The sequence below is a fragment of the Pteropus medius genome, unplaced genomic scaffold (assembly GCF_902729225.1).
Source record: "Pteropus medius unplaced genomic scaffold, Ma_sr-lr_union100, whole genome shotgun sequence".
NCBI lineage: Eukaryota > Metazoa > Chordata > Mammalia > Chiroptera > Pteropodidae > Pteropus > Pteropus medius.
Window position 1 is genome coordinate 9,516,177 of NW_024350924.1, and position 26,437 is coordinate 9,542,613.

Here is a 26,437-nt window from a genome sequence, read left to right on the forward strand (position 1 = left end):
GCAACATGCCATTTGTGTAAGAAGGCGACTAAATCAAAAGATATTTTTCAAATATCCAAGAGCTCTGAAGATGTGCCAAAGTGTAACTTTTCTGAGGAAAAAAAAATACTTAAAGAAGTACTCATTTGACTAAAAAATTAAATCAAAATAAAGAACTCAGGAATCGAAAGGTTGTGTTCTAAGCGTACTTGGAACTAAGTCTAAAATATTATAAATTGGATTATAAAACAGTGTAAATGTTAAGAATAACTTTAAAAGAAGATGCATAAGTTCAAAATTCAATAACAATAATAATGCAATAATATGAATTTGAAATGCCAGATCATATCAACAAAGTCTGAAAGTGAAGAAAAGATGTAGGATAAAGTATGCTTATTCTTCATCTTACGGAAAAGATAATTAGTAATACGGTTTCATTTTAGACACTAAAAAGTAGAAAGCAGATTGAAATCTAAATTTTTCCAAAGATGTATTATACCTTAAGGGAAAAAAAAAAAATACTATAACTTACATCACCTCACCACTATTTTTTTCCTCATGGAGCAATTTCCACTCCCTTGCATGACTTAAACACATGGCTTATGTCCTCACTCTCCTCTCCCATCTCCCATGAAATCAACATCTGGGTTGGGGACCGATAAGGCCATCGGAGCCAAGAGCTCTTACTTTTTTCAGCTCGACAGGCCTGCACACCCACAGACATAACTCACGTTCTGGATCTCATTATGAGACGTCGCTGTTCCAACACCAAGATCTCAAACTGGGTGTTTCTTTCCAGCTCTCACCTCCCATCTGCCTCCCCTCCCATTCCCAACACCCATTCCACCTAATTCATGCCCCACTAAAACTCGTAAGGGTGAACCCCTCCTAAATAACCCAGTTCATTAACCAATCCCCTTCTGGCTGCCTTAACTCTTAGTCTAGGCCAAGGTCCAAGGGTCGGTCCCACGAATGAAGTTTCTGTCCCCTATAGCTACCGCCCTGCATCGCCCTCTCTCCCTTTTTTAGCTGTAGAAAAATCTCGACACCACTTGTCGCTTTAACCCCTTGCAACCTGTCTCTCTCTCCTTTCTATTAAAACTAGAAGACTTTCGATGCCCTCGAAAATTCTGATTAAGTCTTTGCAGAATCATTCCTATTTGAATCTCCTGGATGTCAGCCATTCAAGAACCACCCTTTGTTAAAACTGGTCCTGGGAATGTCAAAAGTAAGACCAGTTCCCAATCCTCCAGAGGCCGAGACGCCATCAGGCAAAGCGAGCACATAAACCAGGAAGAGCAGTAACCCAGTCCAGGTGCCACGGCAGAGGCACTCAGAGTTGAGTCAAGGCTGCGGTCTCAAAACACAGCCCCGACTGGGCGATGGTATGGGGGCGGAGCTTCTTTCCAACCTTCTCGCATCTCCCTTTCTCGTCTTCCTTCTTTGGATCCCCCTCCTCACCCCTATTCTTAAGTCTGAGCGTTTCTCACCATTCAGGTCTGTTCTCCTCACTCGGCACACGTTCCCTGGCAGACCTGATACGTTCCCAAAGCAACCGAAAGCGAGGCTGAAAATCTGCGTCTCCAGCCCCTCCCTCTGCTCTCACCTCCTGGGTCTCACTTGGAAAACTCACCTCGAAACCACCATCGACTCTAGGCCATTTCTCCATCTGTCAACAGACCCCACCTTCTTCCACTACTCAGATGCGAAACTGAAATGAACTCTTCTCAATCTCCTCCACCCAGCCGAGTACTTCGATGCCCATTTCTAATCCAGCCTTCGTTCAAGCTCACGTGCATCCACGCTTCCTACCTCTTACTGTGGTTATGTGCGGTCTGATTTCTGCCCAGCGAATCTGATCATTCTTTAAAAATAGGAATTTACTGTGCTCGCTTCGGCAGCACATATACTAAAGATAGGAATTTACATGTCTCCTTTGTGTCTCTTCCAGCATCCGGCACAGTTTACGGAATATAAGAGTCACTCAGTAACTGTCTGTTATGGAGGCTACCTTACGGCCACTCTGTGGGGGCTTGAAAAGCCATCAAGTGACACTGGATCTTGCCTGGAAAGCAGCCAAGGCCAGATACTGAGTCATGGACCACAGGGCAGGAGAGATCCGTCAGTCTCACCGCCTGCGTTTCGTGGAGGGCCGAAGAAACCGCTCACCCCTGTCCCCACCCACACAACCACTGACGAGCTCTGGGGCTCTGGGATGCGGGTACTGCAGGGTAGCGTTCTGGCGGTTTGCCCGGCTGCTGGCAAAATGAAACCAGGGTGGGGAAGCAGAATTCCAGAAAGCGGGCTTGCTGTCCGGTCCTCACGACTGAGCTGACAGCAGAGAAACTAAAATAGGAGCTGTGTTTTCCCCATGCCCCGTGCAGAATGCAAACGAGAACGCTTTGCAGTCCCAGACTGATGGATTGCTTTTAACTGAAGAAATGATTTCATTTCCCCCTGTCTACCTTCCCCCTCTCCAGATATAATTAAACAGTTTCCACTCTACCAAAAACCTCCATTCCTGTAGTATCAAAAAAGGCAGAAAAGTGGTTGCGAGAAAAGCCTCATCCTAGAGAATAGCTGGTAACCAACTAGTCGCTAGATTGAAACGGGGCATTTAGTTCACAAATCAAACACCGCCATGAAAAGAGTCCATTCCCAGACAGAAGGAGCACAGGCACCGTCTCTGGCGGTACGTACTTGCTGATGCACGCCAAAAAACTTTACTGACATTGGAGCGAGGAACGGCAAAGGGAATCTTAACCGACCCTTCAGACTCATCATGTCATAAAGGAGAGCCGAGAGAAAATGCGGTCAGTTTTATTTGACTTATGTCCCCCTAACTTCCATTGTTCACTCCTGCCTGGTGTCCCAAAGCACTATCCCAGGCCGAAATTACATTTCTGGGCTGATCACAAGCACAGGGAAATAAATCACGTCTGCCCTAGGACTGAACCCAAAACCTAAAGCTGCCAGAGTGGAATTTGTGAGTTGAGTTTAGAGGCAACTTTAATTCTGAAGGAAACAAACTTTTAAAAAGAAATTTCAAATAACGATCTATATAGACAGAACAATAATCTACACTAATTAATTTGGGGGCTATTTGTAACTTTTTCTTCATTAAGTGGCTATCTGCCAGAGTAGAACTTTTCTCATTAGATAGTTTGGGGCCAAATACAGTAACAGTAAACAGATCCGTGCTCAGGCTTCATCAAATCCTCAGGTCCACTTCCCTCTGTAAAGGAACTTACCTCTATAACAGGGTTCCATGAAAACAGAAAGCATCTGCCCACCCCCAACACCATTTCTTTCTCCCACCTGGCCTTTAGCTCGTCCGGAATAGTAGCAGTTAGTGAAGGTACAAACTAATACTGTTCTAGACAGCCACGTCAGGTAGAAGGGCTCCATGCTGGATTAGAAAACAGTTCTGCCCACAACTGACGTGGAAACCACACCAGAACCGTCCGCCATACTTTCCTAGTGGATCCCCTCCCCCCAATGGATATTTACAAGTCCGCCCTCTGCCACTCAGGACCAGAGAGGATAAGCCGAGGCAGCAGCAGCAAGGGCAATGCCTATAGAACATCTCAAGCAGCATCGTCCGGAAAAATGTCATAAGAGACACAGATGCAATTTTAAATTTTCTGGTAGCACTTAAAAAAAAGGAATAAGAAACTGGTAAAATTAGCTTTAATATTATAAAAAAGGAATAAGAAACTGGTAAAATTAGCTTTAACTCGATGTAGCTAAAACATCATTTTAGCATCTAAACAATATTTAAAACATTAGAGATGGTTTACTTTTTTTTCATGTTCTCTTTTCAAAATCAGGCATTTGACAGTTGTGGCACATCTCAATTCAGACCAGTCACATGCCAGATGCTTAACAGCAAGATGTGGCTAGTGGCCACTTTATCAAACAGCGTGATCGAGAACATTCTACTTGATAATTATTTGCTGGGTAAATGAAAAACTGAAAAGCTTTGCATTGCACCATTTATTTGCCCAATAAAGTAACTAAGAGATATCAGTTCCACGGATGGCAAATAAAGCTTTCAGAAAAAAGGGAGCTGACTCATTTACCCCAAATCAAACCATAAATAGACTTGGGAAAATTCCGGTCACCTAGAAGTCCAGAACTTACTGCAGAAGACCGAGCCTTCTGTGTACATGCACTTACGAAATAACACGGCCTCCGTCAGTCTCTTCTTGTGAAAGACGTGGCAAATCTCCATTTATTACAAATCGATGCCCCGTTTTGTCAGCTCTACATTCCCCTCCATTCTTTTTCAGACAGCTGGTGACTTCGCTTCCTTTCCTGGTAGTCCACTCCAACGCTTCCTTTTCTATTGCATCCAAAGCCAGACCAAACGGTTCATGCTTTAAACCCTACAGCTGGAAACTGTAAGGGAACTCTAACGAAGCTATAACGAGGCTTTTAGGTATAGTGAAAAAAATCTCCAGACTGCAGATAAAATATTCGCTTAATATTGACTTCTAATCTCAAAGTAACCAGATACATTTTTAAAAAGGAAAAACGCAAAGAGTCAATCCTCGAATGATATAACTATAAATTGAACTTTCGGTCAATTAAAAAGAATCAAAGTTCTTTGAAAAAATTAAAAAGACAACCCACAGGGTAAATGTGTGTAGGAAAAAGACCACAGAGTTGAGCACAGACTCAACAAACATAGATTTAAACCCTAACCCTACTACTCTGTGCCTTGAGGAAGCTGTGTAGTAACTCCTCTGAATATGCATCAACATCTGTGAAAAGGACATGTAATAAACTCTACCCCTAATACGATTATTACAAAGATTACGCAAAGTAAAACACTGAAATGAGTACCTAATTTGGGTGTTAATAAACATTAGTTACCTCCCAGCCCCTAACCTCATTTATTAATTTGCATAAAACGGAAAATACTAATCTGAATTTATAGCCCTAATATCAATAGAAATAGGAACCCCATGACACCAAATTTCCTTTCTATTTTTCTCAGAATGAGGTGGGGGCTGAGATGGTAAATGGCTCAGCGACATGCTACCGAGGACAAAGGCCTGGAAGAGCTCTGGTACCCAGTTCAACACTTCCATCACCCCGAGCGTATGGCAATGCTGGTGTTCCCCTATGCAGGACTAGTGTGGGGTGGCAAGAGGCTCCGAGAGAGAACACTTAGCTCAGGCTGGAGGGAGGTTATGGGAGGCCTCCTGAGGGACGTAACCACTTAACCTGAGCCAGGCAGGCAAAAATGGCGAGGACAACAGGGAGGGGTGTGGAGATGGGAAATCTAGAGAAAAGAAATGGTGTGAACGGCGATGCACAATGTGCTGGACACAGGAGAACTGGGGACGGCTCTTATGGCTGGAATACGAGGTGCCGCCGGACTGGCGAGCAGACTTCCCGTGCGTCCGACAGCACCTCGGGTTCCAGCCAGGGCGGACTTCACGGACACGAGGAACCTCAGACTTTATCCCGCTGGGGATGCGGACGGCAAAAAACGAGGCTGTCACTGGAGATCAAAGAACTGGCCCAGAGGGAGGACACCGTGGAGGGCCACTTTTACGTGACAGCAGGTCAGAAGAAATAAACGCTGCCACGCTGAACTCATCCATCCTGTCTGCCACCCTTTACAGAAAACACAAGGACGCGGTGAAAGAGACGCAAGGATTTTCCCAGAACACAGGCATTTCGACATCCTGGGGAAAGACATTTTGGCAAAATATCATTTCGTTGGGAGAGTTTGCCCAAAGATTGGGCCTTCCTCAGTAATACCAAAGCCGGACACTGCATGTGGCATCAGAGAAAAACCAGCAAAGAAGTCACGGGATCGCTTAATCTCGACTGGCATCGGAAGCCTTAGTGCCACATGGAACCACCCTCTCACGAGGCAAGGAGAGATAAGAATGGGGTCGAGTGCCCAACAAGTAGCTCGCCCCACCCAGTTCCACTGCGAGGATCATTACAAAGAGACAAAATTCAAATCCTTTCAGTTATTTTTTGGTCACGTAAGTAACAACAGTGGTTTTTAAGTTGGCAAAACAAAAACTAGGGACCTCTGAAAAATCTGCCAGAAAGTGGCAGAAGCTGAAGAGACAGTGAGAGCGCGTGGCGGGCTGGGAGCGGAGCCCCAGAACCACGACGCCGTGAGGACATTCTCGGGGAAGTCCCACTCCGGGGGACACGGTGGGCCAGTGTTACCGTGTCAGTTCGGGGGTGAAAAGCAGAAATGTGCGCCCTTCCGGGAAATCATGTTACTGAAGTTTTAAACCCTTTTAAATCTTTTTTTTTATTCATGGTCAACAGCTCTAAAAAGTACTCTAAATAATTAGCTGCTGCAGATAAGGGAGAGCGACTCAGAGACAATAAGAACAGCAGGTAGTGCTGGCGACCGTGTCTTCCCTCACCCGCTCCGCGGCTTCTTCATTAGAACGTGACTTATTCTTGGGGTTCCACGTTAAATCCATCGACAACTGACAAAAGGGCTCGGTTCTTAATCACTTGATCAGTTCTTAATGGTCTCCACGTTCAGTTAGATAAATAACAGAAACTAGAACCACATGTCTGTATAAAACCACTTAACTTTCGAGCAGAAGTGGAGAATCTGCCTAAGACGGCATCGAAAACGTCCAAGAGGCTGTAAAACTAAGCAAGAGTATCCTGCTAACGTCAGAGGCAGAAAATTCTATTTTGGTCTCATGTGTAAAAATGGATACAAAAAAGGAAAAAACAGAAATGTAGGCGGGTGTCATAAAAATAATGTCATCAAGAGGACCTGCCCACCCTTTTGTATAATTACAGGACACGACAATAAGATGAGGATGTTGTCTGTGAACAAACAGTAAGCTCTGAACTCCTGCAGTCTGTAACTTATTTTTACTTTTTGGGGGCGGATTGGAAGAAAGAGTATTCTAATAGCATTTTCGTACAGTGATGAATAGTCTTTGATACTACACCAAAACGTGACAAGTGGTAGTTTCTATTTTTTCTCAGCTCTATTGAGATATATTTAACATGTAACGTTGTGTAAGTTTAAAGTACACAATGTGATGATTTGATATACATATATATTGCAAAATAATTACCACAAGGAGATTAGTTAACACATCCATTACCTCACAGTTACCGTGTGTGCGTGCACATGTGCGTGTGCGTGTATGTGTGTGTGTGTGGTGGGAACATTTATATTTTCGCATTTAAGTATGTTCTTGCTTCTCAGATATTTATCAAGCATCTGCTACGTTCTAGGCAATGCACTGCTTTTCCCAGATGACCTCGGGGTCTGTCGATAACGCCCCCTGTCACGGCTGTCACAGCACCTAGCACAGCACTGATATCCGAGCAGCCACCCAGTAAGCACCTCCCGCCACATTTAAGCGAACACGGGAGGACACACAGGATGAGGCGGCGCAGGGTGCCCCCTCCGTAAGAGCCCGCCTCCGGGTACCACCCGGCCCCGCCCTGGGGGACCCGCCCTGCCCCACCCTGCCCGACGTACCTGTCCACTGAGGCGGGCAGCGGCAGTTGTAGGTGTTGACCCCGTCCACGCAGACCCCTCCGTTCTGACACCTGTGGTTCGGGCAGTCGTCGATATTCCGCTCACAGGTGCTTCCTTCAAAACCTGGCAGGGGAAGGAGGGGAGAAAAGGACGAACTGTCACTCGGGAGAAGTGACGGGCTCTCTCCCGCAGGGCGTGGCCATCGGCCGGCCAACGGCGTCACGTGTCAGTCAGTTCAGGAGCCAGCAGCTGGTCCGCCCAGGCCTCACCGTATCACATCCCCACCCCATCTTCTGTCTTCCCTCGCTTCTGGCACGGCCAGACAGTTAAAGTGACTCATTATGCCAATGACCTGCTTTCACAGTTACAAGTATTTCAAAGCGTTTCATGAAATAAATCCCAACTTGGGATAAATCTCTACTAGGACAGCTATTCTCTGGTCCTAAAAAATTAGATTTACCCCAGCTCCAAGCTCCAAGACCAAAGATTATCTAATTAAATTTTTTTAATTCCTTTTTTTTTTTCCTTGGGATGATTGTTTGGCAAAGCTAGGTGGGGGTGGAGGGCATAAGAAAAATTCTGAACTCGAAGTCTGAAGATATTAGTTGGGTTCCAACCTCACTACCTATAAGCCATGGAACACACGGTAAATTCCAAACTCTGAATCAGCTTCCTCGTCTATAAAATGAGGCTGATTCCACCTGCCCGGCCTGCCCGTCTAGGTTGTTATAAGCGCCACATCGTGAATAAAGTGCAATGTAAATGTAAAAAGCCACTTGAAAATGGGTTGGCAATATTAATAACTAAATATTAATAAATAAACTTACCAACCCTTTCCATTCTTCCTCCTCCTCTCTATAATTGTAGCATTGCTTCCTTCCTCTGGATTTTCCCCGTTTATGAAAAATGAAACCAGCACGTCGCACTGCACCCCGACTGCCCCGTGCGTTCCTCTGCAATGTATACGCCGGCTTCTTCCTTTCCCTCTCCTTGCTACCACATCCCTTAGCTATTAAAAGAGAAAGCTACCAGCTTTAAAACAAGAGCACGTTCGCTGAACATTCTCCTGTTTGGAGTATGACTACGTATTTGGCCTCTTCGGAACGTTCCTTAAGGTTCCTCTCTCGCGCTCAGCACTTACTGGGCCTGACACCGGGCCCTGGGGACGTAACAGCGAGTAAAAGAGGAAGAGGGTCCGCTTTCGGGGCGTCCACAGCCTGGTGGCTGGAAGAGACACTGGTCACGTCTTGCTGTGCTCACTCCTCACCACAGGTGCTGTGGTGTCCTCTGTCTGCTCTGCTACGCCGGACAGGGCTGCTTTCCCCGAAAACAGGGACGGTCATGTAAGTGAGTATAAACTAAGTGGCCGAAAAGTTTACCCAGAGACCGAAGGAAGTCGCTCCAGAGAAGACGGGAGGACGGAAAGCCTGACTGAAGAGAATTCTTTTCTCTTCGTGTTTGGTGCTCGGTCCGTTCCAGCAGACGGATCGCTAAGGAAGCTTGAGGAAGACTAGGCATGTTTTTATAGACTCAGATTTTTAAAAATGTATCGTATTACTCACGGATCTATTTAATCCTGTTCTTACAAAGAGGTCTTGCGAATGGCTAATGAGTGAGAGAATGTTGAACTGTGTGGGCCCGCGCCTAACTACGACACAGTGAGGCAGAGCTACGTGGACCCCCCGAGCAGCGGTCCCTGTGTAAGAACCGAGAGGCCTGTGTTCCTTCTCCTCTAGCGCTCTTAATGGGAACATTCGGAGAAGACAAAGATACAGTTTTAGAGTGTGGGCGGGACATAAGGCTCCTGGCCCAACGTTGCTAGAACCTGGACCGTGGTTCTTGTGATGCTCTACAACTGGAACGGTCATCCTCTCTCTAACCTGATCTCTCTGGTGACTATGATGAAATGTCAGTGACCAGGGTATCAGGGAAGTGAGGAAGCCCTGGAACCAAACTACGGATTTGAAACTGTGACCCTGAGTTTATGTTGGCCAATGCTACAACTAACTGAATTCACCAACCACAGACAAATTAAGAAAGTAGAAGCACTTGAGCATAACCACGACATGCAAGAAACAAACTGTTTTCTTTTTATGACTATTTTTGAGGTAGTTCTTCCCTGCCAATAGGTAGGTAGGTGAGAAGGCAGGTAGGCAAAAGCGTTGATGCATGGTTGCGGCATGGCCTCTCAGGTCAAACGGCCTAGGTTCAGCTCTCAGCCTTGCCATGCAACATCTGAGTGAACATGGGCAAGATAACTGAGAGCTCCCCGCGCCCCCGCCGAGGAATCAACAAGACCTAGCTCAAAGCACTGTGTTAACGTTTAAATGGGTTAGATATAAAAAGCACGTCACTTGATAAATGGTGCTGGGACAGGTGAATATCGATATGCCAAAGAATAAAGCTGGACCCCCTTCGTCACACCGTGCACAAAAGTGAACTCAAAATTTAAGAGTTAAAATGAAAAAACTCTTAGAATAAAACAGAGGAGTACATCTCTGTGACTTGGGCTAGGCAAAGCTATCTTAAATAGGACCGAAAGCACAAGCAACAAAAGAAAAAATAGACAGCTGGACTTCACCAAAATTAAAAACATTTGGGTGTCCAAGGACATCATCAAGAATGTAAAATGACAACCCACAGAATGGGAGAAAATATTTGCAAATCATATATCTGATGAGGGACTTGTACCTAGGATATAAAAAGAAGTCTTACAACGATAAAAATACAATATACGTAATATAATAATAAAAAGACAACTAGCCCAATTTTACAAAATGGGTAAAGGATCTGAACAGACATTTCTCCAAAGAAGGTATACGAGTGGCCACTTCGCACGTGAGCAGATGCTCGACATTATCAGTGAAAAAAGTTCTGAATCGACTGGGGTGATGGTTACACATATCCGCGAACATACTGAAAACCAATGAACTGCACACTTTAAAAGAGCTGATTATACAGTATGCAAAGTATCTCAAAGCTCTCATATTAAGGGGAGAAGCACGTAGCGTACCCAATGCCCAATAAGTGTTCTGCACATATTAGCTAATACTATTATATATCAATAGGATCAAAGCATCCCTTAGACACTATCTACTCTAATCGTCTTGTTACAGATGAAGAAGCTGAGGGCCATATGGCTGACTTATCCAAGATTACATGGCTAACAGGTAAGAGTCAGTACATTTCCCAGTTCCGATCAGCATGCTCTCTGGGAGCTCAGAGTTCTCTTTGAATGATCTGAAAAACTGACCTTAGGTCTAAAGTTCCCATGTCTGAGAAAAACTCAAGCCAAATCAGTTCTCCTCCAAAGTTAAGACAGAATTTATGCTTTAAAAATAGAGATAGAGAGCTCTTTTTGGAAATAGCTAGCAAATTCTTGCAAGAAAGTCTACCCAAAGGAGCAAGGGGTAAGGCTTATATAAATAAGTTACAGTGCAATCACTTCTTTAAAATATATTTTAAGGTTTTAGGGGAAAGGCAAACAGACAAGTCTCCAGACCTGTGGGTGGGTGTGTGCAGCAGACGCACAGAGCTCACGTGACCGCACTGAAAAGGGTCTACGCTTAACGGCAACTCACGTCCTTAAAAGGCCAAAAGGAGAGAAATTAAACTTAGAAGGAACATTTTAAGACTGTGCTGTTACAAAACTGATAAATAATGACAGTGAGGGTGGGGAGCAGTCTTTTGAGCGTGCCCCCCCACCGGAGAACAGCGTCCGCATCTTCCCACCGTCGGGCTCTGTGGGGTGCGAAGGTGGACGGGCTTGGTGGAGAGGCACAGAAAGGGGAAACTGAGGTGGCGCACTAGGATGCTCTCGGGCCAGGCCGAAAGTCCTCAGGAAAAGCTTTGGTGCACAGGGATGAAAGAGCGTGGGGGACACCAGGGGTACCCAGAATGGGACAAGGGCAAGAAGGTCGAAGTCTACAAGGCTACCTCCTACCCCGACGCCCCGGGAAGAAGCCTGTCACAAAGGCAACCTGGTCCCATCTCTGTCCAGCTGGTTTCCTGGCACACGTCTTCCGCCTTCTGAGTGGGCTCAGAGGGGCTCACCGACCCCCAAGACTGGCTCAGGTGTCCCCCAGCCCCGCCACCCACGTGGGCCGCTGCTCCCACCTGCCTCCCTCATCCTCTCCCACGCTTCCCCGTCTGACTTTGTCCCTAAAGAAGTCACAGAAATGAGTAAGGGGACACGAAAGAAAAAAAATTCGGGACATTGTAAAACGTTATACAACACAGAAGTTCTCTTCTCTGTTGCAGCCAATTCATTCATTCGTCAGACGTTCACTGAGTCTCAGCCTCGTGCCGGACTCTAAGCTGGGTGTCGGGAGGGAAGGTTCAAACGAGAGTCTCTACTGCGACAGACGAATGAATACAGAATCGGTCTGATCAGCGCTCTGCTAGCGGGGCACGGGTTGCTGAAAGGTCTTCGAGGGTCTCTTGGCCCCAGGCGGGTCGGGAATGTAGGAGGCATTTCAGTGAAACAGGTGCCTCTGACACCCGGGCGGAACCACGCAGTGTGGGCCAACAGGAAACAGAACTATGGAGTGAAATTGGACCTAGGGCCCAAGTCGAAGGAGCTGAAATAATGCCCTCTGGAAAGTGGGGTGATCGCTTCTGCATCTGCTCCAGAAAAACCTGCCCAGATACGATTAGTATAACACCCTCGTCACATGCCCTGGACGAGAATGCGAGAAGGAATTATTTCTACCAGTTTTTAAGCTCAGCAACAAAAAAGCAGAGACAAAAGCCACAGAATATACTTAAGCTCTATTTCAACGACACAGGGATATTGCGCCTAAGCGGCCTATAAAGCACGGGGGTGGTTTAAAGGATAAACCTTCGTTGTTTGGAGAAGACAGATCAGACAGCTTTTTTATGAAGTTTAAAAAAAATCGCAGGGGAATGGAAAGGTGTGGGAGAGAAAGAAAAGGGGACAGCACCTCGCCCCATCCGAGTGTGAACTCGCAAGGGGCGGCCAGCAGCTTCGAGGGACCCACGCATTTGGGGTTACCTGCGCTGCTTCGAGAAACATCCACAAACACAAAACCAGCCTAACTCGTTCTCACCCTGCGGGTTGGCCATAACCCCAAAATCCTGGGAGTCAATGACTCGCTCACGTATTTTCTAAACTACTCTGGCGAGTGCCCATCCTCGGGGCTTCTGCTAAGGACGCCGCTTAGTGGCCACTCGCGAAGTTCTAGGTTATTAACTCGCTGATCCAGGAAGAATAAATATGGTTCCTTGGTTTTATTAGTTCTCTCTTGAATATATTGTTTTCTTCCCTCTATGGAGAAATACTTCTTTTTTTTTTTTTTGGTCACATAAGATGAGTCATTTTTGCACTTTTAATTCTCTCCCCATGAATCTTACGATAACACTAAAGTAACTACAGTGCCCTTCGCAGGACAAGAGCTATAACTTAACCATTCAAACATAATCACTAATTTATCCGGGGTCCGCCGACTTTCAGCGTTGGAAAGGGCTCTAAAATTCTTCTCCTCCGGTACTAGAGAACATAAGGCCAGGAGAGGCGGAACAGGGTCCAGGATGCACGACCTCGGGAGGAGAGTGAGAGGGCCCGAATGGAGCGGGGAAGATGGGGCAGAGTGTGGACAGACCGACCGGAAACAACAGACACGTGGAGTAAATTACATAGTGCAAATTATCCAGTAAGAAGAGAAGTGTTAAAGAAGAAGGGAAGACGAAGTAGACGAGAGCAAGCAGTAATTCAGGAGTCCTGGGGGGTGGTTACGGTTTGAAACGGGGTGATCGGAGTGGGCCTCGAGTAAAAGTGCAAAGGCTTGGCGTGTCACGGGAAGCAGCCGCTGGGAGGCACAGAGTACCTTAACGAGCTACTTTGCCTCCTGCTGACTCAGTAGCCCCATTTTTGCTACTAAAATAATGATTCTGCTCAAATAAAAGAGTTATTATTTACGCTGACAGCGATTATTACTCTAAGTAACATTTCAGTCACGTGATCATTTGGAGTGGTGCAGAGGGCAATGGAGGGAAGGCCTAGGCTGCAGTGTGGAAATCTTCGGGCTCCGTTCTCCTGTGTGGAATCAAGTTAGCATTTTCCGAACTTCGCCTGGGACATTAAAAACGATGAGCACAAAAACCTTACAAATTATATAAATACGAATTTATTCCTAATGTTACTACATCATCTATTGTTTTAAATGCTCTTTAAAATTTCCTTCTATACGTTGTCCAAGCTGATACCATTTGCTTTATAGATCACGGGACCCCGGAAGGCAAGAACTAGTCTACTTAACTATTTTTAAATGTCTGCACGATGTCACACGTAGGCCGATATGTAACAAATACTCTTGGATCGTAATTAGAAGTATCTCTTTTTTCCTATAACACGAACCTTTCTTTTTTTAACACAACACCTCAAAGTGTTTAACAAAAAGTTTTACACGTTTTCAAAGCACCTTCAGGGGCAGACAAGGAGTGCAGGGAGACGCAGCAAGATGCACAGGCGTCAGAAATGACCTGTCTGGGTGTCAGGATTCAGCCTGACCATGTCAGCTTTGGCTGAATCACTTAGCATCTCCAAACTTGAGGTACTTCACCGGGGAAAACTCGAAAAATAATACCTATCTATCCCCGAGGATTCGTGTAAATGAGCTAAAAGCTGCAGAAGTACCTGGCACAGTGCCTGACTCATACAAGGCATTAAATAAATGTTAGTTTTCTCTTCGCCAAATCTTCTCCCAGGCCCCTGCATCCCAATCCGCCCCCCCCACGCACACACATTGCTTCATCAGTGAGTAAATAACTGTCTTGCTTTAAACTGCAAGCAGCGTGTAAGAGAGAGCCAAGATTTAACTCCACCCTACCAGCCCTGGCGACCTCTCAGCCGTGGAGTCCCTGGTTATTTCCTTTCTCAAGGAGGAGACACTATTCCAGTTTGACAGATCCCTTCCTGGACATACTCTCAGAATTCCCTAAGGTTCTTATCGTGGCTAATGGATAACAATGCAGAGACCATGGCAGTGAATAATCACTCTCTCTGAGCTAAAAACTTCCTTTATTGACTTCTCTCACTTCCCGTCAGCATTTTGCTGCCAAATCAACCTCTTGTTCTAGGCAACTATTAAAAGTAATTCTCTGGGGACTGAAAAACACACTTGGCCTTCAACAGCAAATCACAGTAACTTCAATTACTAGCCACTTGTAGACTAGTAGAACGGTTACACTCAGAATATGTGTAAAATTAAATTGTTTACGTTTCTATTTCCTTCCTTAACCCTTAAAAGGAAAACAGGAGTGAAGAGATATTTCTTAGTTATTCTTTCTACAAGATGATGTGGATAACAGTAATATTATGTCAACAAAAATGTACTTAGTATCTAGAATGAAAGCATCAATTGTTCTTCGAAGAAAGAGAAACTGAAAGCAATAGGACAATAGCTTCTTCTCGTGGCTTGCAGTTAAACAGCATGATGTTTTCTATTATGTAGCAGTGTCTTGTGTACTGCTCTATCCTAAGCACATAGCTCAGCGCCTAGAAGGCAGCTGACAGTCGGTCAAATTTTACTGAACAAAATAAATAAATTACCATTTGGTTTTATACCCAGGACCAACGTATGACCTGTAGCCCCGCCCAAAAGAAAAAACACACAACCCCACTACGTGTGACCCGCATCCACAACACCGGAATCTAAGATTCCCGTTCAGAAGAGTAGCTACGACAGCCTCTTTTTGAGGCAATTCTGCTTACTTTGGCACATTACTCCCCTCTACAGTTTTCCTCCTTCTGGTTTGTACCAAGGATATTTGTATAAATACAGAATCTTTGTTGCTTAGTAATTCATCTGCTCCAGCTGCTTGCGTTCTGTTCCCAATCAAAATTCTCGGTTTTCAGCCTCCTCGTCCTTTTTGAGTTCGGTGGATTGGCCGGGCTCGCCCTTCCCGCCATCTCCACGGCACTGGGCTCCAAGCTCCCACACGCTGTTCCTCTTTTTGCTTTTTTTTAAGATTATTTACGATTGTGCCGTACGTAACCTATCGGCACTCATCGACAAGCGCTCAATGATTCACAGAGCATCGCCCCGCCCCACCCTCCACCCTAGTTCCAAAATTCTCTAGCTTTGAGTCAGGGCAGGGTTACCCCGAAGTCACAGAGGGGACCTGGAGAGAATTCAGAGAGCTAGAAGCCCAAGGAAAATCACAGAAGCATGGGTGGGTAGATAGGGAAATATCATCCCGTCAGAGGTAAGAGCATGTGGGAAAGCTGATCGCCAGCTGTCACTGCTAATTCGCTTTAAAGTGTCACTAACCACACATGCACGTTTTCCGGGCTCATTCTCACTGTGCTCCTTCCCATGCCATATGCTCGTCTGTCCCTTCCCCTCAGCTGTTTCTCTTCTTTCTTACTGTTCCTCCAAAAGGGACAATAAACAATTTCCTAGCCGCTCATCATCGTAAACCCCGACATGTTCAATTACCCCTGCTCCGTTTACGCAGCACGGCGGGCCCATAAACTCCTCCCTCGCCAGCGACCCGCCTCACACAAAATTCTCGCTTCCCCGTTTCCTCTGCTGAGACGGGTGCTTCCTAAAGGGCCACACCAGCCGTCTTCCTCCTGTGTAGGAGCTGCGTCTCCCGACCCCAGGACACGCTGGGGACTCCTTACCTGGAAGGCAGTTGCACTCGAAAGTGAAGTCGCCTGTCTGCCGGCAGGTGCCTCCATTGGCACAGGGGGAGGGGGCGCAGGGCACGTAGAGGCTTTCGCAGTGCTGGCCCGTGAAGCCCTGGGGGCACTGGCACTGATAGGAGCCGGGCAGGTTGACGCAGGTGCCACCATGCTGGCACTGTCCTGGAACATCACACTCGTTGACGTCGGCCTCACACTTGTGTCCCGTGAAGCCTGCGAGGCATTGGCAGGAGAACTGGTTGGCCGCGGTGGTACAGGTACTTCCGTTTGCACAGGGGTGGGACAGGCAGGCGTCAGTCCACTGGCAAAGCTTCCCTGGAGGAGCGAGAACTGAACTCAGCCCTGCCCACGGAAATGGCAGTCAGCCCCAAGCTCGCCACCCCCTCTCCCACCCAGCAGGTGACATCAGGGAGCTGTCGTGTGGAGAATCCCTAAGCTCTTTGAATTTGACATGGAGGCAGAGCAGAGCCCCCCGCCCGGATCATGTGCTACAGGCACTTTCCAGGACCCTCAGCCGAGACACAAAGGCTCGTGGTGAAGCACAGCCCTGAGGATTCCATCGGTCCCTGTAGCAAAGAAGGATCTGGACCCAACCACTGTCTCTTACTTCCTCGTCTCTGCATGAGCTGCTCCTCAGTTTAGAATGCCATCTTCCTTTCTGTTTACCTAGCGGACTCCCACTATGGTGACAACTCTGCTCAAAAGTCACCGCGGCTGAAAGTTATCCTAATGTCCCCCTCAGCTCCCCAAGCCTCTCCCTCCCTCCCAATGGCAGGGGCTGTATTCCTGTAGCAGGCTCTCGAATCCTGTCTTTTGAATGAATAACAGGTCCTGGCATTTTCCACCACATAGAGCGTGGATAGACAGACTTCTTAGAAGACAGAAACGATATCACTTCTATTTCCTTTAAACACAACACACATGCACACATATTCTTGGAGGCTTTATTAACTGTGGTCTTGCTAGAAATATTGCTTGATGCATTCGGAGAGGACGAAGAACCCCTGACTCCTGGTACATGACACCTAGACAAAACTAGAAGCTGTCTGGAAAGGTGACTCCTGTGGACTCTCCCAGGTAGGAAAGTACCAGAAGCAGCAGGAAGACTGATGTGCCAGATACTGGGCATGACTCAAAGGAAGCAAAGCAGATTCTCTGAAATAGAGAGGAAAAACACCCCCGTGCTACTAATACATTTGGTATTCATGTGACTTTTGGCTGTCATTGGCGTAAGCTTTTTTTTAGAACTGAAGGAGTGAGAACCCCCTGCATTTACTAAAACTCCCATCGGTTGTCAAACTGAACATCCAAATCTTTGACCCCCACAGGGAAGCAAATGAGAGCCACGACAGCTTTTCTAAGAGAGAGAACGTGGCGACACGTGAGCACACAAAAGTGCTCTCTGCCCATCAAAGGGGAAAGGTGCAACAGAAGTTTGGGCACGGCACGAAGATCTCGGGGTGCTGAGCGGAGAGAAGCCACCTCTCATTCCACCGAGAGGCACTTACCTACAGTGGAGCGAGGTTAACACGGCCGCTTCTGGCAACCACGTGTACTGCAGTGCTGGCCGTAACCGAAACAGAAAGGTCCCTGACCTTGGTTTCCCGTAAGTGTTACGTGGTGTAGGTGCTCACTTCCTGCCCCTGTTTCTTCATCTAAGAGAAGAGATTAGCTAACAAGGTCTGGCTAGGAAGGGTCTGAGGCTATCGCAAAACCAAAAGGGTGAACTTGACCTGCGGTGATGCCTCAGGCGAGAGACGAAGGTGGTGCGTGTGCAAAGGAGGTCAGAAGCCTGCAGAACGTCAAGAAGAAACCCTTCCGGTGGCAAAGGGAAGGAGCTTTAATTCGGGGGTCGTTTCAGAGTGACACTTTAACTGTGGAGAAGACTTTACTGCCGTCTCCGCTGGTCAGGATGAAAACGTTTTACACTGGCATGCCCTCCCCTCGCCTCGTCGAGCAAAACAGCTCAAAACTGATCATCGGGGGGAAATTAACCTCTTAACCGCTAACTCTTCAGTGACTCACAGCATCAGGGCTGTCAGTCGCGATGGAGATAATGTGTCACCCCTACCAAGACCTTTTAATGAAAAAGCAATAGAACAAGGATTCCAAACCAAGCGGGCCAGCCTCGTGTTCTGAGCACGTTTTTCATTTTTTGCTTATTAGGTTGACGGAATTGTTGGTGCAGTGGGGACAAAATGGTGAACGGTTCTGCTTTTCTCATCTAACTTAATAAACACGGTTCACAGAGGCTAACTACCCGGAGGAACCACAAAAGGACCCCTAAGACAGAGCTTAAATAACATAGGGCGATCACCGATTCTAAAGCGGGCGTTCCTGGTGAAGGGGTGTGGGACAGCATGGAGGCAGCAGGAAATGCTGAGAATGACGGCGTGACTAGAGCCAGGTGCTTGGGGGAGCTGAGGCTGAGAACAGGTGTAAGGTCTAGCCCGTGAAAGGCCCTGGAAGCAGTAAGAGCTCGCGGTTGACCCTGTGGAGGATGGAGCGTCATCAGGCACTGTCAGCAGGCGAGTCTGTGAGAAGAGCTGCGTTTATAATTAAACATATGGCAACGTGACGGGTGAACGAGACAGGGAGATGGGAAAGGCAAGGAAGCGAGTTAGGAGGTGAGAGGCGACGGGCCCCTCAATCGCAGGGCAGAAGGGAAATGGGGAGGAGCAGACAGGTGAGAGGTACTCAGGGGAGGGGGCCGTGTGACTGAGTAAGTGGGGTAAGAACGAGGCGGGGAGGTTTCATCACCCATCAATGTCGACAGGTTGAGTTTGGGGCACCTGTTGAATTTCCAAGGATAATATGAAATAGACAGAACCGTGAGCCTGAACGTCAGGGTCAGGGAGAGCGAAGAGGGCGACTGGGAGAGTCGCCAGCAACTCACGAAGACAAAGACACGAGAATGTAATGGATGAGGACGAGGCGGCGCGGGCCAAAGGAACGCTCGGCGGTCAGGAAGCCCCGAGCGTCCAGGGAGAAGAGGACGTTTCGAGAAGCAAGTGATTGGTAAACGGCACGGACGGCTGCTCCGCTGGGGACGGCGAAGGGGTTCTGATCCCTGCTCCTGACAGGCGTACTTTAGAGAGTCATGTACCCCCGAGACTCTGACTCTCTTTCTTTCCCCTTCTCCCCTCTTAAAACTCTCAGAAGGAAGCTCGTGGAGCTGTCTGGGACATCGGTTCCTCACCACGGTGTCAAACGCGCCCCAGAGCCGGGGGACCCTTAAGAGCCCGATGTCTTTATTCAAGATCAAAAACGCTTAAATAAAGGCGCCCGCTGAGGACAGGAAGCACGGGCCCGAGTCCGGGGTACCTGTGAAGCCGACTGGGCAGGTGCACGCGTAGTCCTCCGGGCTGAGCACGCGGCACGTGCCCCCGTTCCGACAGGAGGGCGAAGCGTAGCAGGGGTGGGTTGTGGAGTGCTGGCAGTCCTCGCCCGTGAACCCCGGGGCGCACTGGCACGTGGCTTTCCCCAGCAGGGCCTGGGCCACACACGTGCCACCGTGCTGGCAGCGGTTCCTCTCGCAGGGGTCTCGATGTTGACAGTACTCTCCCACGAAGCCCTCTGGACACCTGCGTGGGAAAGAGCGGAGTCCGTGAAAACGCCGGCTACGTCCAAAACCTTACAGGATGACGCAGTCCGTCCGAGAAAACGCTAGGCTGTGACTTGTGACACTGGCTCACTCTGGGAGCAGAAGTGCTTCGAACTTAACCACATACTCCCATGTCCTTTTGGGTCTAGGCTGGTGACAGGTCACCAGGTAGTGATCTAGCACGACTGCCATGGCCAGGCAAAACACAACGCAGCTTTTCTCCGGTCCCTACAGGCTGGACGGGTGTGACAGCGCCTGTCTGTGCAGCGCTATTGAGAGCTGTCGGTTTAAACTCATTCGCTTTCTCCTTTTGACTAAGCCATTTGACAGGATGAAGACATTCCACGATGATGCATGGACTGACCCTCCATCCCCTCCAATTTCAAATATGATGTAAAAGCCCATGTGTCTTCTCTCAATTAAGCATCAAGAAACGATAAGCCCTGCCTTTCCTGTTTCCATTGAGACGTTAATTGATCTATAGCTAGATTTCTGGGTTATGTTTGGGGTTGAGACTGCAAGAGAGAGGAAAGGGAAGTGCAGGAAGGGGCAGGGCTGACGGGGCTTTTTTACTTTTACTTAAATATGTTAATACATAAGTAGTAGGCAGCTCTTTTAACCCAATAAAAAAGCACAAAATGTAGCTAAAATAACATTAAAAACGATCCAGGTTACCCTACGGACACCACAGTGAAGAAAAGAAAAACAATTCAAGCAGACGCTCGGATAACATTTTGCACATGGCGTCTTGAGGGAGCATTTTATGTGCCCCCCGCTGATTCACATCCCAAACTGCGACAGTTATGACAATTTTCTCTAAACAGCATTAGAAAGGCATGAAAAGTCTCCGTTTTCACAACGAAGAGGTCATTTAAACGGGACCTCTGAGAAGCAACTACAAGGAACGTGACTTCGACTCTAACTATAAAATTTAGCATTTCGCTGTCGCCCCAGATACTTGATTCAACTTATTTCTCCGGTTTGCTTTTCGGAGGATAGAAAACTATATCTACAATGCTGTTCCACCGTTACCTTAAAGATAACACGTTGAAACCCAAATCTTCCTCCTCAAAACCAGCTCCCACCTTGTGCCCAATCGGTGTGTCCACATTCCCCCAGTCGCCCAGACTGGGCTCATGCTCTACTCCTTCCCGTCTCTGCCAACCACGTCCGAGACGTTCAATGAGCCATTGGTTGGCAAGGTGAGGTCTTCAGAGGTCACGGTCATGGAGCAAAGGAGGACCAGATATTAGGGAACTGAGACTATGCCCCGAAGAATCACACGGTAGCTAAGATGGCTGGAGGAGGAAACAGGGCTGGCAAGTTGTTACATAAGCGACCACAGCCACCCCACCCCTTCCCAGAGCTGTGCACAGTCACTCAGCGTGGCAGAGCCAGGAGCAGTTAGGGCGCCGAGCATCTTACGAGCGGGTGAAGCTAGAGAAGGGGAGGCGGTGAGCAGAGGGTGAGGCACGGGGACCAGAGGCCGGCTGAAGGTGCCAGCGAGGACGGCGAGGAGTCTGTACCTCAGGTGGTCAGTGCGCCTGCTTGGGGTCCTGGTGCCGGGGCCTTGGACAAGTTTCTTAACTTCGCCGACTATTAGTTCTCTCAGATTCTGAATAGTTAATAAGGCTACTTACATCATGCGGTTGTTGGCAGAATCAAGTAACATCAAGTGTGTGAAAAACCTTATATTAAAAAGTTTTGCAAATGAAAAGCATGTTTTCTCTTTTTGCACTTATTGAGAAAACACGATGCATTATTTAAATTATAGCTTGATCTGACAATAGAATACTTTTCTGATTTTTTTTTTTAAGTAGGGGAGTAAAAATCGCCAATGTAGCAGCGCTAAAATTAACTCTGAGCTATATTAGTAAAAGCATTTGCAACTTATTCAGGAAATCTGTCATGGATAATGCTGAAAAGTGAACAACTGTCATTCACAATGACTGTCCTCTGGACATGATGAAGTCTAGCCGACAACAGTAGATTCTCCCACATGGAAATTGTGTACCTTGTAAATAAAGGCGAACTTTTAAATACGGGTGGGCTTTGCCCAGCTTTGCTCCTGAACTATTATGCCAGCACCACCTCCCAAAACCATCACATGGCATCTGCTCAGAGAATGCAGACTCATGGGAATATCAGCATCGTAAACACATCGTGAAAACATTAAGGTTCCCAGGAAAACAAAAATGAAATACTATGAAAGGTTCTGAGGGCAAACAAAAGTGTTCCTGAATCATCTATTAGGATTTAATTTACATTGTTGCTCCCTGTGTGAGAAAACAAGTTTCAACTAAGGTGTGTTTAAGAAACCAGGAAGAGGAGAGGTTGGCAGACTACAGCTGCGGGTCCCCTGGCCCGTGAGCTGAGAATGGCTTCCACGTTTTCAAATGGTTGGGGAAAAATTAAAAGAAGGATATTTCGTGACATCTGAAAATGATGTGAAATTCAAATTCCAGCGTCCATAAATAAAGTCTTAGTGGAACACACGCATACTCATTCATTCACGGACTGCCTCTGGCTACTTCTGCATTACAGTACACGGCTGAATAGTTGCACTGAGACAATATGGCCCACGAAAGGATTCACCATCTGGTGCCTTACAGTTTGTCAGCTCCTGAGTAAGAGAATATGTGAAGCCTAATTCTATAAATAACATCGATTTTGCTTATTAATGATGATGTTAATGATGATGAAAAAGAATGTTCTCATGTTTCCGCGCAGACTGTTACGCTCATCATTCATGCAGCAAACATTTAGTAAGTGCCTATCACGTGACAGGCAGCGTTTTAGTGCTAGGTAAATCCTTCAACTCGTAGTTTACATTCTAATAGAAGACAAAAAAATTAATTAGTAAAATTCATAATCTGTTAGGTGGAGTTAAGAGCTCAGAAACCATAAACAGGAAAGGGGGATAAGGTATGAAATTGGGGACAGTGTTTTGGTTTTAAATAGGAAAACCAGAGAAGGCCTCTCAGAGGCACATGTAGGACCTGAACGAGGCGAGAGACCAGCCACGTGGGTATCGGGGGGAGGTGTGTTCAAGGCAGAGGACAGAGCAAATGCAAAAGCCCTAAGACAGGGGACAGCCCTGGCACGTCTGAGGACCGGCTCTTACGAAAGGGATTAAAAAGGGGAGTAGCAGGAAACGGATGAGAGCCGTAACCGGAATGTGGACCGCGGCGGCTTCGAACTCCATAAAGAAGGGTTTACTTACCAGTGAGACAGTACTTAGATGCGAGGTACGACTGACTTACTCTCCTAAAGCCACGTACAGAACCACGTCCTGTTTAGGTGCAACTAGACTTATTATTGGTATAATAAAGACCTAATTTCTTATTTCAAGAATTCCAGAGGGCTAGACATCAGCCTATTTTTTTTTTTTACCTTAAAACGTGTACAAGTCTCTTTTAACCTACATTTTTCACTAAGCCCCATTTCGTTTTGCAAATTCTTCTTCCTTCACAGCCAGACATCTGTAACTGCTGCCTAGTTTCACAAGTATTTTCCCTTTCTTTGACATCTACTTCTCACTTGTCCCCTTGCAACAAAATTTTCATTCCAATTGTTGCCTGGAAACTATGTGCTAAGAGCAATGACTTCCCCGAGTCAAGTTCAGTGGTCTCATCTAAGATTTCATCACAAGATCGCTAAAAACGTAAGTCCACCCAAAAAATTTGCAAAGAATGTTCATAGCAGTATTATTCATAATGGCAAAAAGTGGAAACAACCCAAATGCCCGCAAGCTGATGCCTGGATAAATAAAATGTGACATAGCCATACGGCGACACATTAGTTGGCCATAAAAAGGAATGAAGGTCCGATACATGCTATGACCTCGATGAACCTTGAAAACATCATGCTAAGTGAAATAAGCAAGACACAAAAGGCCACATGTTGTATGATAGCATTTTTATGAAATGTCCAGAACAGGCAAATCCATAGAGATAGAAAACAGATTAGTGTGACAAGGGGCTTAGAAGGGGGAGTGGAGAGTGACAACTAAGGACAAGAGAGGTTCTTGGAGGGGGTCGGGGGACAGAACAAAATGTTTCGAAAATAGATCATGGTGATAGTTACATATGTCTGTGAACATACTAAAATCCAATGACTTATACATGTTAAAAAGGTGAATTTAATACTACATGAATTATATCTTATTAAAAAAAAAAATCTGCCTCCCTACAGTTTCCACCTACTGGCTTATCTCCGTCCTCTAGAACAAAAAGGAGCAAGCCTTCTGCTGTTACATGTAGCCCTTCGAGAAGGTGAAGATAGTTATGTTGACGCTGTGTGTTTTTTTTTCCCAGGATTCAGTGCTTTGGACTATTCCTCCATATAAAATTATTTCCAGACTTCCTCACCATTTTAGTGGCTCTTCTGTGCTTAAGATAACAATAGTAATAATAATGGTGACCAACATTTCTGAAGCACCTACTGTGAGTTATGTATTTGCTAAGCATTTTATGCTAGCATCTCTGGGTACTGCTCCCTACAACATTAGGGTCTCCTTTCTGTGTGGGAGAACCTCGGAGCTTAGAAAGAGTACGATTTCTGGGCTAGGAGACACAGAGCAGAGGCATCACACACAGGTAAGACTCCTGGGCCTACGGACTTCGGCAAGAAGCTAGCCTACTCCCCCCACTAGGTATTCTAGTTCGCCCCCCAAAAAAACCAAAAGACAAAAAACAAAAAAAACTCTTTGAAATGCGGGGCCCCAAATGGAAAAAGGCAGAGCACACGTGTTCTCACCAGTGCAGCCCACAGCTGGACCATCCATCACCTCTGTCTGGACACTTTGTTTCTCCTACTGCGGCCCAAAGCTGTGTTCACTTTTTTAGGAGCCACAAAACACTATTATGTGCTACTGAATACAGAGTCAGTTCAAAAGCCCAGAGCTTTTTTTGTCCACGTGAACTAGTTTCGTGCCACATTTCTCTCGTCCTGTACTCGTGGAACATGTTTTCGAACCCAATCAGTTCCTTGTAAGCCCACCGTGCTGAATCTTTACTGAGCTCAGTCTTGACGGAGACAGCTTTCACACTCTATTTGTATGATCGGGGAATTTCAGTGCTGGGCCATGTATCAGAAGTCAGTGGTCTGAACCGCTCTCGCACGGGTAAGGACACTGAAGCCAACCGATACGCCCCCAAGTTTGTTGTCTGTGATTCTAGCGATTTCCCCGAGTTTTGCATCATCTACAGCTATAGCTCTATCTCTACCTAGATCTTTTATCAAAGCATAAAATGCACTCAACTGAAAGTATTCTACTGGGTCTTGCGAATCTTCAGGCAGCCCTATTATCTGAGCTGCCCAGCATCTATTCACACCTCTCCATAAGGATAGCCAGGACATTCCTTGCTGAAGCTAAGCACACTACTTAAGAATCATCATCTGAAGCATAATTTTGATCATGTCTCTTCTCTGCTCAGAAACTAGCTTCAGGGTCAGCCCTTCAAATCTAAGTTCCTAAGAATCTTTTCTGCTTTTCTACCCTACTCCTGCTACCTGGCTTACTCGCTAGAAATCCATAATGTGGACACCGGATTATTTCCACACTCTTGTCTACCGCTCTCTATATACAAATCTTTCCAATTTCCAGCGAAAATGTCACGCTTTCCCATCTGTTATGTCTCTAACGTGCCTTCCTTTCTTCTACCCTTGCTTCAGAGATCTGCTCAAAACCTGCGCCCTCCCGTTAAGCCTCTTCCAAACCCGCTCGCCCACCTGTGACCTCTCCAACAGGAGATGCGGAGCCATGTGAGGCACTACACCATTTCTACCTGGACAGCTCTTCTTCACTTAAGCCACTGCTGTCCTTCCCGTGCCTCCCTCAGCCTCCCGTCTGATATTTTCCGAGGGGAGGGGGGTGTCTTGAGACCCTGGTGCAGGAGCCTAGAATACCAAGAACACCTACGTGCCTGCCATTAAGCAAGTGGTTCCGGCACAGGTTAAATTTCGTGTGATGGATAAAGTCAGTCTCTCAATCCAAATCTGCCATACCCCCCCCTCCCAACTCCACGCTGAGCTCCGCCTGGTGAAACACAGGCCAAACCAACCCTAAGAAGCATCCCGAGGTACCAGATTATCCGTCAATCCCCCGCAGGCCATGCAGAATCACAGACATGGACAGAAGGGGAGAAGCCGGTGAGTGAGACAGCTGGAAATAAAGGACCCCTGTTTCCTAAGGCAGGAGACCTTTCAACTTTGCCAATCCCCGTTCAAATGCAACCCAAGGACACACATACCCTGCTAATCTGAGCGGGAATCAAGACGCTGCCTGAAAACAGGAGCTGTTTGGCTCTCTTCTTGAGATGGCTCAACGCTGAGTTTGGTTAGATGCTGGAAACATGGCTAATCATCCGAGTTCCCTCACGGATCTCTAGTTCTATTAAGTTAGTTACCCCAGTCAAGTGTTTGGAAACTCGCCTACATCTTGAATAAAGGTCTATGTAAAATTTTTTCTAAAAAAAAAAATAACCAAGTAAATCTAACAGAGGCCTTTTGTTCCCCAAGCCGCGTGCGCGCCGCCCTCCCGCAGGGCGTCTATCGCTTATTTTCACGTTTCTCGGTGACTTTCTCCTCCCGTTCCATCCCTTTCTCCAGCTTTGGAAGCTGAAAGAATATCGTTCCCAGAGGAGGCTCTGAATACCAGGAACGCTGTTCCATTTCCTTCTGTTGG

At 46.8% G+C, this 26,437-nt stretch overlaps 1 protein-coding gene across 2 annotated transcripts in view; it reads right to left on the minus strand.

The window, feature by feature from the left end:
* The window catches only part of NOTCH2 (notch receptor 2), a 142,828-nt gene that overhangs the window by 64,480 nt on the left and 51,911 nt on the right, over positions 1 to 26,437 (minus strand). For both annotated transcript variants that reach the window (XM_039841353.1, XM_039841354.1), the window contains exons 3-5: positions 19,470 to 19,729; positions 16,125 to 16,460; positions 7,478 to 7,600 (exon numbers count right to left, since the gene is read on the minus strand). In XM_039841353.1, coding sequence (XP_039697287.1) covers positions 7,478 to 7,600; positions 16,125 to 16,460; positions 19,470 to 19,729 — 719 coding nt within the window. The remainder of the gene's footprint in view (positions 1 to 7,477; positions 7,601 to 16,124; positions 16,461 to 19,469; positions 19,730 to 26,437) is intronic.